At 42.2% G+C, this 12956-nt stretch overlaps 1 protein-coding gene across 9 annotated transcripts in view; it reads right to left on the reverse strand.

The window, feature by feature from the left end:
- Positions 1-12956, reverse strand: part of LOC144498566 (suppressor of tumorigenicity 7 protein homolog) — a 179041-nt gene that overhangs the window by 13370 nt on the left and 152715 nt on the right. For all 9 annotated transcript variants that reach the window (XM_078219866.1, XM_078219872.1, XM_078219867.1 and 6 more), the window contains 4 exons: positions 12020-12092; positions 7746-7848; positions 7048-7198; positions 1951-2043 (listed from right to left, as the gene is read on the reverse strand). In XM_078219866.1, coding sequence (XP_078075992.1) covers positions 1951-2043; positions 7048-7198; positions 7746-7848; positions 12020-12092 — 420 coding nt within the window. The remainder of the gene's footprint in view (positions 1-1950; positions 2044-7047; positions 7199-7745; positions 7849-12019; positions 12093-12956) is intronic.

The following is a 12956-nucleotide window of genomic DNA, read 5'->3' on the forward strand; positions in this document are numbered from 1 at the left end:
TAGCATCAGATAGGTAGACAGAAAGAAACAGAGAGAAAATAAAGTGAAAAGGAACAAAAAATAAACAGATTGCCAGGAACAAAGTGAAAAAATAAAACAAGAGACGGAAAGAGAGGAGAAAGAAAAAGGGAGAAATAAGGGCATAGCAAGGCAGGACAGAGACAGAAAGGAAGACAGATATAAAAATACATCTTTACTAAATATGTGCATGTAACATACTGCCATAGAATCCTTCCTGTCCTTATAAATGCAGAGATAAATAAATGCCCATCTTTGGATCCAAGCCATACAATTCAGAAGGAAAAGATCAAGAGATTCAAAATGGATGCTCATGCAGATATAGTAGTCTAATGGTTTTGTTACTGCGCTAGTAACCCGAATGTCTGGAGATACAAATTCAAATCCCACTATGGGAATTGGGGGGATTTAAATTCAGTTAATTCAATAAATTCTGGAATTAAAAAGCGAGTCTAGCAGTAATGCTGACATTGAAACTACTGGGATTATTGTTCACTCGGGAAGGAAGTCTGCCATCTTTACCATGTCTGTCTTATATATGACTCCAGACCTACAACTATGTGGTTCACTCTGAATTGCCCTCTGAAGCCACCCAGTTTATTCAGAAGGCAGGGCATCGTCATTTTCTTAAGGGCAATTAGTGATGGGCAATAAATGTTGGCTTTAATGGTGACGTCTATATTCTGGAAATGAATAAAAATAATAAGGAAATGGCAGAAGTGCTAAAAGAAAGGAGACAGGGGAATTAGGCCAACATGGAAGCTGTGGAGCTGAAAAGTTGCAGGGGTTTAGTGATACAATGGGGATGGTAGCGGTGACAACAACAACTTTCATTATTCAGTGCCTTTAATTTGAAGAAAATTCATTCAAGGGATGCGGGTGTCACTGGCTGGGTCTATGTTTAAAGGCATTCAAAGAGGCTTATGAAAAACAGATGACGAGTTAATATAGGAGAGATTAGAACGGGTGACACAAGGCTATTGAGTAGATAGCTTTCATTTGATTTTGAAAGAAAAGAGGCAGAGCAGATCAGCGAATCAATTTCAAAGAGTGGGATAAGCAATCCTGCCACCAATGATGGGATGAAGGAAAAGGGAAAGTATAAAAAGCCAGAGATGGAACATTGGAATATTCGTTCAGTGGAGGTCTAATTGAGCTGAAGGAGATTGCAAATCTTGAAGCAAGGTCATGGAGAATTCAAAGGTGACAGAGATTTTAATTTAATGTGTTGGGAGATTATGGGATCATAGAATGCAGGAGGCCATTCAGCCCATTGTGCCTGTGCTGGCTTTTTGAAAAAGATATCAAATTAGTCACACTCACTTGCTCTTCTGCTATTGCCCTGCAATTTTCTCCCTTTCAAGTATTTATTCAATTTAATTTTTGGACGTTACCAAATAGGGAGCCTATGAAAATAAGGGTGATGGATAAGAAGCACAGAATATGTGCAACAAGATTTTGAACAACTGGGAAGTGTAGAATATTTGACAAAGATTTTGATGGACTATAGGCGAACATGAATAGTGGATGGGTAGATAGATGATGAGAACAAACAATGCAGAAGATATAAGACAGCACACATAAATAAAACAGGGAAAGGAAATACAAAATGGTAAAATGTTACATGGATTTTACATGCCCACATTAAAAGACTCCACACGCAGGTTCTTGCCATGGGATGTACTGTGTGACAAGCATCCTCTCACTTTGAGAAACTGTGAGATGCTGCTGATTGCGGACATCATTCACGTCTAGGTCTAATCACAATGCTTAAGTCAATCAGAAACAAATCTGATATAATGAAGAATGAGTTAACCCTTTGCCTAATAAGAAACCAGCTTGGTTCATGTTAATTCTAAACAGGAACTTAGAAATAATCAACAGAACTATGACAAAAAGTGAATATAAACGTGATTTTCTTCATGAACTTACATGGCAGCAATTCTCTGTCTGCAGTCTCTGTGCAGATTGGATATGGATAAAAAAGATGACCTTTTTCCAAGGGATAGGGGATCATTCGGAATGCTGAGGAAAGAATGTTTTATTCCATTTCTGTTCATTGCAGTTGTAAAAATTGACAAAATCCAGTCTTTAAAAAACTGCAGTATAACGCATAAATTCCCCTGGCTAAGTCAACATTTATAATTCCATACTACCCAGAAACTGATAGCTTCCTTGAAATACGAAAAGCTACAATAGAAGGAAAGTATGTGGGACATTTAAAAGACAGTTCATATTATTTGCATGTTAGACTTGTTTCTTGAACTGCATGTACATAGTTAAAACTTTAACACGGGCCTAATTTTTTATTTTGCTTTCAGCGGCCCAGTACTTCTGAGGTGCTCAATTTTCCAACTTTTTCTATTATATAATCTTTGCAAATTTCCATTTTGGTAGGAATAACAGCAAAATGGACTATTATTTAAATGGTAAAAAATAGCAGCATGCTGCTCTGCAGAGGGACCTGGGTGTCCTGGTGCATGAATCACAACAAGTTGGTTTGCAGGTGCAGCAGGTAATTAAGAAGGCAAATGGAATTTTGTCCTTCATTGCTAGAGCGATGGAGTTTAAAAACAGCGAGGTTATATTGCAGCTGTATAAGGTGCTGGTGAGGCCACACCTGGAGTACTGTGTACAGTTTTGGTCTCCTTACTTGAGAAATGAGTACTGGCACTGGAGGGGGTGCAGAGGAGATTCACTAGGTTGATTCCGGAGTTGAGAGGGTTGGCTTATGAGGAGAGACTGAGTAGACTGGGGCTATACTCATTGGAATTCAGAAGAATGAGGGGAGATCTTATAGAAACATATAAGATTATGAAGGGAATAGATAAGATAGAAGCAGGTAAGTTTTTCCACTGGCAGGTGAAACTAGAACTAGGGCGCATGGTCTCAAAATAAGGGGGAGCAGATTTAGGACTGAGTTGAGGAGGAACTTCTGCACCCAAAGGGTTGTGAATCTGTGGAATTCCCTGCCCAGTGAAGCAGTTGAGGCTACCTCACTGAATGTTTTTAAGGCAAGGACAGATAAATCTTTGAACAGTAAAGGAATTAAGGGTTATGGTGAGCGGGATGGTAAGTGGAGCTGAGTCCACGAAAAGATCAGCCATGATCTTATTGAATGGCGGAGCAGGCTCGAGGGGCCAGATGGCCTACTCCTGCTCCTAGTTCTTATGTTCTTGTGGAGTGCATTTGTTGTTACAAACATAAACTACCAACAAAATTGATATTTTGAAAAACAATTATAAAAATAAAGCTAAAATGATTGTCTTGAGGAACATGGTTTCACATTTACACTCTGGCTTACTATTGAAATGATGTGGAGATGCCGGCGTTGGACTGGGGTAAGCTTCTTACTGGGTAGACTTCTTACTATTGAAATGCACTGAGTAGTGTAAAGTCATTGTACTTGCATGGCAGACGCAAATTTAACTTGTCACAGAAAGTTGCAGCTGGACTGAAGTGGGGGAGGGAGCTTGTTTTGAAGCTATGTAAGGGCTGTGCATATTTAGTTAAACTGGGATTAATTGCTGGAGATTCATTTTAATGATGTGCCAATAGTTAATTATTGGTCAATGAGTCTTGCCCTTGTTTTGACAGTGCTATAGGCCAATATTGCAGAATAAACATGAACCACAGATACAACCAACCAAGCAACTACTGATTATGTGACTGGCACAGGCTGAAGACCGATTTAGTTACTGGGCTGAAGTAAAGTTTATTTATTGGTCACAAGTAGGCTTACATGCACACTGAAATGAAGTTACTGTGAAAATTCCCGAGTCGCCACACTACGGCGCCTGTTCGGGTACAGTGAGGGACAATTTAGCTTGGCCAATGTATCTAACCTGCACATCTTTGGACTGTGGGAGGAAACAGGAGCACCTGGAGGAAACCCATGCAGACACGGGGAGAATGTGCAAACTCCACAGTGACCCAAGCCGGGAATCGAACCCGGGTCCCTGGCACTGTGAGGCAGCAGTGCTAACCATTTGGTAACGAAAGGGAGTAACTAATAATTTGCTCATAATGTTGAGCAGAACAGTGGCTTGATTTATGATCAGAAATATTACTCCACCAATAGGTGCGAGGAAAGCAAAAACTAATTACTCTGATCTTCTCGAGACTAAAGTGTGTTTTTGTTAAAAATTAAATGTTCTCCAGGAACTGTCTGCCCTTCACTGAGTTTTGTTAAACTGACCATTGCTCTCTGAAACCATAAAGCACATTTACAATGCCACCAAGTGGCAAAGAGGGGGAAAAGCCACTGCTGCAGTATCTTTTATCTTGAGGCATATTTGGGAAGACAGTAAAGCTCTATGTTTGAGATACTGGCAAAACCGGTTCTACATTTAGCCATTGAATGGGTATGCCAACATCAGCAACTACACAGGGTTTGTTTCCTTGAATTTTGCAAGGCAAGACTTTTACATTATCTGAATAATCTACCTGATCATGGAAGTTAAGAGCAGGGGGTCAGACATAAAAGGTGGATAGGACATTGATTACAAAACTGTACAAGTCTGCAGCTACTACAGAGCTACTCGTGGTACTTAAAAAGGCCTTCAGTATATACCTTCAGTTTTTCTGGAGCCTGATGGGAGCAGCAAGTTCAAAAATTGGTTAATGTTCAAAATGACGGACATTCTGCAGATTGCCATCCAGTCCCTAATCTACCTTATTCTGTTCCTTTAGATGAATATGAGTTTCAGGTGCCTTATCATTTAACTACTCAGATACTGAAAGTTTGTAATAACACCTGTTTAAACTTGATGAATGGTCCGTAATAGTTTGACTGCCATGTTGGTGAACCACTGTCTTGTAATCACATCCTTTCCACTCTTTATAGCCCTTTCTTTTATAGTAGATGAAATCCTCAGGATTAAAATTTATCTTGGATGTTTTATACAATGCCTTGGAGCTCTCTGAATTTTTTCCAAGGCTTCAGCTTTGATGAATGCTCTTCTCTCTGCAAGCAAGGCATTCAGGTATACAGGAAAAAAGTGAACTAACTGTGGTCCCTTCTAGAGCAGAGAGATATTACTCAACACAGAAGGTAATTTGTGATTCTTCACATAGACCAATTGGTAAGAACTATCGCCCCAACCATCTGAAGTGAATTGATTGCATGGACCGTCCATATTGGGGCAGCTGTTAACCAGCAGTTTGGTTGATCAGCTAAGATCTTATGGAGCATGATCATCTCATTAATCACCATATGATTTATTGGGAAGTGTGAATGTACAAAGGGACCTGGGTGTCCTTGTACACCAGTCAATGAAAGTGGAGGGGCAGGTACACCAATCAATTAGGAAAGCAAATGGTATATTGGCCTTCAATTGCAAGAGGATTTGAGTTCAGAAGTCGGGATGTCTTACTGCAGTTATACAGGGCCTTGGTGAGACCACATCTGGAGTATTAGGTGCAGTTTTCGTCTCCCTATCTAAGAAAGGATATACTTGCCACAGAGGGAATGCAGTGGAGGCTTACTAGGCTGATACTAGGGACTGTGTTATGAGGAGAGATTAATTTGTCTGGGCTTGTGTTCACTAGAGTTTAGATGGATAGAGGAGATCTGATTGAAACATATAAAATTCTAACAAGGCTAGAGAGCCTAGGTGCAGGGAGAATGTTTTCCCTGGTTGGGGAATCTAGAACCAGGGGACACAGTCACAGGATACGGGGTAGACCATTTAGGACTGAGATGTGAAAACATTTCTTCACTCTAAGGGTAGTGAAACCTTTCCTCATCAAAATCATTGATATATATTGTGAATAGCTGGGACCCAAGCACTGATCCCTGCAGTACCCCACTAGTCACTGCCTGCCACTTCGAAAAAGACCCATTTATTTCTACTGTTTCCTGTCTGTTAACCAATTCTCAATCCACGCCAATATATTACCCCCAATCCCATGTGTTATCATTCTGCACACTAACCTCTTATGTGGGACTTCATTAAAAGTTTTCTGAAAAGCCAAATACATCCACTGGTTCACCCTTATCTATTCTGCCAGTTACCTCCTCAGAAACTCCAGTAGATTTGTCAAACATAATTTCCATATCATATAGGCATGTTGATTCTCATTTAGTCACTGATGTTTGTGGGACCTGACTGCGCGCAAATTAACTGCAATTTTTTCCCACATCACAAGTCACTTCAGTACTACTTCATTAGCTGTAAAGCGTTTCGTTATGTCCTGAGGTTTACAAAGAACAAAGAACAGTACAGCACAGGAACAGGCCCTTCAGCCCTCCAAGCCTGCGCCGATCACGTTTACCTATCTAGACCAACTGCTTATATCCCTCAATTCCCCGTTTGTTCATATGTCTATCAAGATAAGTCTTAAATGCGGCTAACGTAACTGCCTCAACCACCTCACTTGACAGTGCATTCCAGGCCCCCGCCACCCTCTATGTAAAAAACTTCCCTCGCACATCTCCACTGAACCTTCCCCCCTTATCGTGAACTTGTGCCCCCTTGTAATTGTCATTTCCCCCCTGGGAAAAAGCTTCCAACTGTTCACCCTATCGATACCTCTCATAATTTTATAAACTTTTATCAGGTCGCCCCTCAGCCTCCGTCTTTCCCGGGAGAACAAATCCCAGTTTATTCAATCTTGCCTCGTAGCTAATACCCTCCATACCAGGCAACATCCTGGTAAACCTTTTCTGCATTCTCTCCAAAGCCTCCACGTCCTTCTGGTAGTGTGGTGACCAGAATCAGACACATTATTCCAAATGTGGCCTAATCAATGTTTTATACATTTCTCTCAAGCAATGTAATTTCATGGAAATGCTGGAGATATTTTCAAAGGCAATAATTGATTTCCGATGTATTTCACTTAACAAGAACAATTTGATAAATTGGGAGTATTTCATTTCAATAGGTACAAGCCAATTAGCAAGGTGGTCATCAGGACTGTGAAAATGACTGGCAATTTTACTGGGAAAGGCATATATCAAAGAACTGGTGAAGCACTCTGTGGTTGGACTAAATAACTCAAGATAGCCAACTTCTAAAAGACACTTACTTCCCTCCCAGGTACAATGTAATAGGTTGAGAGCTCCTTCTACCCGTTTCCAGTGCTGAAGATGGAAGAATGCATATGCTATTGCTTCACTGTCTCCTCGCTTCAAAATATGTTCTGGTGGCAGTATTAAACTTTTCATTTCTAATAAATACTAAAAAAAACAGAAAGATAGCAATTTTTAAAAAGACATTGTTGTAAGACCAGGAATTGTAAATACAGCGGTTGACATTCCAAAACCTTAACATGTTTTGCATGAAATATCTTTTGTCATGTAACTGAGTAATAGCCTATTTGCTATTTGACTTGTCAGGCACCAAGGCTGGGATTTTCCGGCCGCGCTCGCCCCGAAACCGGAAAATCCCGGCCGAGGTCAACAGATCTTTCCATGTTCTGTCCCTTGCCCGCTCCAATTCCCGTGGCAGCCGGAACGGGAAAATTCCTCCCTCCCCCCCAAGAGTTTAACAACATTATTTCAGAATTAATTTAACTGTCAGTTTTAGACAGATATGTCAGTCACAGAGATTTCCCTCATTGCCTTCCACTCGGCCACATTTACAAACAACTCCAGTTTCATGCCTTCGCTGTTGACAAGCGGTCAGATATTGCAAGCCAATTACAGATCACAGAAAGATTAAAATGAGCAATTCCAGACAAAGCTTTTAGCTTGCGAACTAATGGAGAAAAGAGCAGCCACTCACTTTGGGTACATGTGGGTTAAATTCTACTGCCCTGTGTATTGCTTCTACAGCATTCATCTCTGCAGTACTCAGCCCTCGCCTGGAGGCAGCCTCTGGTGAGAATCTACAACAATAGCAAAACCATTCATCACAATTCACATCATGATACCACACAACTCAGTGGACCACTGAGGAACATGCAAAATGACACAGAGGGCTCCCGGATACCTAGTAGCCAGGACAGGGGCTCTGTACATCTCACTGCACTCTCTGGTGATTGCTCCACCCTGACAAAGGTCCAAAAAGTATCAAGAGACGCTGTTGCCCAAAATACTATATTATGAGCTAATTTTCAGTTGGAGCACTGTTGGCAAATTGACAGTCGCGGATTAGCCACCTGCTCTACTGCCCATTTAATTTTCCTTTCCATTAAACTGTGATTTTATTTCTTGTTTTTCTCTCTCTTCCCCCTCGTTTTAATCCATCCTATAAAGGGCCTATTTACCTTACGTTATCAGTTCTGAGGGAAAGTCTCTATTTGAACTGTTAATTATCAGATAATTTATGTGTAGAAGATTGGATATTTGGGAGACATGGATAGGTGTAATCTCATTCTTAAATTCAAATGTCACAAAATCAGGAGCACAATGTTTAATGAATTTATGGGAGCTAAATTTGATAGCCCGCAAAAACAGCTGTGGGGTTAACCCAGGTTTCTGCTGCTCGTAGCCTGCCACATGTTGCCTGCTAATTAACACGACTTTAGGGTGCAGCCAGAGACTAGCATCAGTTAAATTCAGCCTGCACCTCTTAAAGGGGAGGTGTGCTGTGGCTGAAGCAGGTACTGAAAGCAATTCTAAAACAGATTCTGACCTGAGAAAGACATGAGAATTATATAACATGTGAAAGAGTGGGCTGCAAGATTTGGAGATCTTAGTCAGGGGGTGCAGGGAAGGAGAGATATGTTCTTCCAGCAAGGGGCCGATCCAGACAAGCTCTGAGGAGGCAGAGCAGTGTGGTGGGCAATTCCAGGAGTCAGACCATGCGAATCTGGATGCATGGCTGCAAAATTTCAACAGCCTCAGACAAATAGATGCGGTAATCGATTTCATCTTCAAATGCTACACTCTGTGAACTACCCTCTGACACTGTTCAATGTCTCACACACCCATCACTCACCTCTCTCCAATTTCCATCAGCCAGGACTCGTACATTACATTCACAGATTCACCTCACCCTCACAGACTTAGAAGTGTTCCAAGCCTCATACCCATATCTCACAGTCTGCACACATTGCCAGCTAATCAATCATGACAGCCACATCAGGCAAACAGATGGCACCATACTGACACACCTCCCTCTCTCCCACATGACTACTTAGCACACAACTGGAGGCATCAGGAACTACCCAGAGAGGGAGAGGCACGGCTACATGTCATTATCCCTTTGGAGGAGACTGTGGTGGCGATCATTGGAGCAGCCATTGACAAGTCCATGGCCAGTGACAGAGCTGAAACAACTTAAAGTGACATTACACTAATACATACTAATCCTTCTCACACTCCAGTATACAGTAGTTGAGTGTATAATTGTGTTCAGGTGGTGGCCATTAACTGAGGATTCACTTGAATAAACTGTAAAAATTAGACTCCAATTCTATCCTTCACTACGTGGCTATCTGGAGTACAACACTCACATTCCCCTCATTCCACACTTCCTTCTGATTTACAAGCTGTTGATAGTGTAAGTCTACGTCTCTTACTTTCTCCCCATTCCCTCACTATAACCCGACCCTTGTGACGTTCGCTTTTCAGAAACCAATAAAGTACAACCTGGCCAGGCAGTGATGGAAGAGTAATAGGTGGGTGGGTAAGGAAACTGCAAAGATGAAGCAACACTATCACTCATTCTCACACTTGCAGCCACCAGCTGAAAGGGTATACAGTATGTACTTTGGAGGATAGCACACAGGCTGGATATGAGGCACCAGGCATGACTGGCTTCCAGCTAAAGCAAAGGGAAATAAAGCACATCTGTCAATTCACCAGCCCTTGCTGTTGCCAGCCAGCCCAGACTGTTGCCACCCATGTCAAATTGGTGCAGTCCCAGGCCATCTGCACTCTCCACCACAGAAAGTCATCAGCTTTCAACAAGCCATGCTGCAACTAGTGGGGCAGCACTGTATAAGAGCTCCAGAACAAGTACACGGGAGACACTAAGGGAATGTACATGGACAATTAGTTGACGTTTGTATGTAATATTTGTATGTTTTTGATTGATAAATTTGTTTGGAGTATTTATTCGATGTTGTTCAAAGCTACGTGAAGGATTGAGGTACGAGACTCAACTTCATTGCCACATCTGATTGTTTCACGTTTCCATGTTTTTAACCTGATTATGGCTCACAAATAAATTTTTAATGCAAGTTACACCGCAATTCAGCCTTTAGGCTGCAAATGTGTGGTTTGAATAAACTACCATTGCTATTGTGGCTAGGCGGATGCAGTCATGGTTAACAATAGAGGGAAAGTGAAGGGTTATTGGTGAATGGGAAATTAGGGTTGCATGATTTTTTAATTGCAGTTGGATAAGTTCTCCCTGCATAGCTCACTTAGCAAAAGGCTCTCATGGTTGCGTTCTCTCTTCCCCCTCCTACTCCTTAACTTGTTGAAGTATAGCTGCTGTCAAAGGCCATGCCCCTCATTTCGGTGAGGTTGTGCAACATACAGCAGGTCACCCACTAAGTACTGTAGGACTTTTCTAGAGCAGTCCAGGCAGGGGAAGCATTGTTTCCAACCTCCAAAGTCCTGTTCTATTACATTTTATATGGCAGCATGACTTTCATTGCATGCTTGCTGTACATGTGTGTATGGGTTGCACATCACAGTCAACAGCCTTGTGATTAGTGGATCATTCTTATCACTTAGTAGCCACTCTCTGGGTTGTTGCGATGACTCGAATGTCGATGATACAGCAGACTGCCAAAGAACACAGGGACCATGACAACTGCCAGGATACTGGGCACTGACCTGCATTGACCAGCTGATCACTGAGTGAGTGAAATCCCCTCCAATTCCAGTACACTCAGAGTAGACATTCAGGCCGGAACTTTCTGGCTGCTCACACCGGTGGGATCTTCTGGTCCCGCCAATGGTGCCCCCCCCCCGCCCCCCCCCCCCCCCCCCCCCTGCGGGTGTCCCGGTGGCATGGCATGGTGGCATGGAAATCCGCACCTCCTGCTTGGAAAAATACACTGCGGGAAGGCCAGAGAATCCTGCTCCCAGTGTCAGCAAGTGATGTGTATGAGGTCTATGACACCACAGGGAAGCCTGCTATCACTATAGAGTTGCATGCTCACTCTGCCTGTTGCTCTCTGGCAAGAGAGAATGCAGTATACTCAGCTCCCTTTGAATAAAGAGTATCAGTTACCTCCCTTATGGGCCAGTGAATGGGGAACTGCAAGATGCTTTAAATATCTAACACCAACCCAAAAGGACATGATGTATAAAAGCTCACAACCACAGTCATCTTCAAGGTCACTGGCAACGCAGTCCTTGTCATGTTCTGAGGCTATAGTTGTGGCTATAACAGGTAGCAAAGTTTAGTGAAAACACCCTTACTGAAGCACAGAGGTCTCGCATATAGTTCCTTGCTGAGGTTCAGATAGGAGATGCTCCCAGTGTTGCTGTATTCTAAGTGGAACACCTACGGGTCCACCCATGTCTGGGAGCAAGTAGTTTGTGCAGAAGCCTTGAAGTCAGGACCAAGTCCTTTAGTAGGTGCCACACCACTCGGTGCAGGCTTTAACAACTTTAAACAACTTCAAAAAGCACCAAAGATTTGCACAGTCATAGCAACAGCCAATAGAAATTAATCAGAAAATAACCTAAAAGTAGTTGATGATCCCTTTAAATAATAATAGTGTCAGTTTTCTCCTGCTGCTGAATGCATGTTTAGCTGTGCATAATTGAGAGAGAGCTTGGAACTCCAAGATGGCAGAAATGGCATCAATCAGTGTTGTGTTGATTGACATCATGATCTGCCAATCCTGCATACTTTGGTGGACACTCGCTGAGTGCGCACTAACACTTTGGTCAATATGGCGCCCAGTGTGATTCGCACCAGAAGTTAGCATACGGGTTCCGCTTTGGACCTCCAATGCTACTCTTAGTGTGTATTTTATTCTGTGCCACATATCTGAATATTGTGCCTCACATACTTAATCTTTCAGTCTTTTCGATCAATAATGTCATTCTTGGCATTATGCTAATATTAGCTACATTGAGAATACCTACTTGTCAGAGACTGCTCTTGCTTTAAGTAGTGCCGCTGTGTAACATATTGTTGCTGACTTTGGTAAGCTAATATCTGTCACAAAAAAGAGAAGAAATCACGATTAAATGACTTCGGTACACCACAAAAATCAAGGCACTCCACTTCCCTCTAGAGTGGAATGACAAAACATATGCTCATAGCTAAGACTTCCTTTCAGAAGTTCTCTTTCTATTTTTTCTCAAATGATCCAAATCAGTATATCTTGCAGGCAGAATCCAATAGCTCATCTATCACAGACAGAATTGTTCAAATTGTTATCTATTCATAGGGCCGAGATTACTTTACATGGGCTTGACTGTGTTAGCATTCACATTGATTCATTTTGCTCTGCCAGGTTTTGGAAATCGTAAAAGAATTAAAAGTAAAACAGTAACACACATCCAATCAAGATGGTGCATGGCTTGCGGGGAACTTGGAGAAGATGGTACTGTCATGGGGTTGGCAGGTGCTGGAAGTAAGGTTAAGACACGTACTGGAGAAATGGGGTAGGTTTATTGATGCAAACATGAAAGGCTTCCTGGTGGCTCAACTCCAAACTGTTTCAGGATGAGTTCAGATAGAGGACATGAGTTATAACCCTACAGTCCACATTTCGTTAAACTCAAACACGAACAAGTATCATGAAGCTAATAGTTCTCTGCAAATACGAATTGCTTGAGACTAAATGCTAAAGATTCTGGAATAAGTGATTACTCCTGCTGTTGTATAAACAAGGCACAGAATCTTCTGCTCTCTCTGGTGGCGAGCTTGGGGGCAGGAAGGGCATTTACTTAAATGGGGTGGTGGCGTACTTGAAACCCACCGCCTTTCGGCCTCCTCCAGAATTAAGATGGCCTTCCTGCCTCTGCCGCCGACTGAGGGGTAGGGGTGGCCCTTGAGTGCCATGATCAAAGGCAA

Source organism: Mustelus asterias, chromosome 9 (assembly GCF_964213995.1).
Source record: "Mustelus asterias chromosome 9, sMusAst1.hap1.1, whole genome shotgun sequence".
In the NCBI taxonomy this organism is placed as follows: Eukaryota; Metazoa; Chordata; class Chondrichthyes; order Carcharhiniformes; family Triakidae; genus Mustelus; species Mustelus asterias.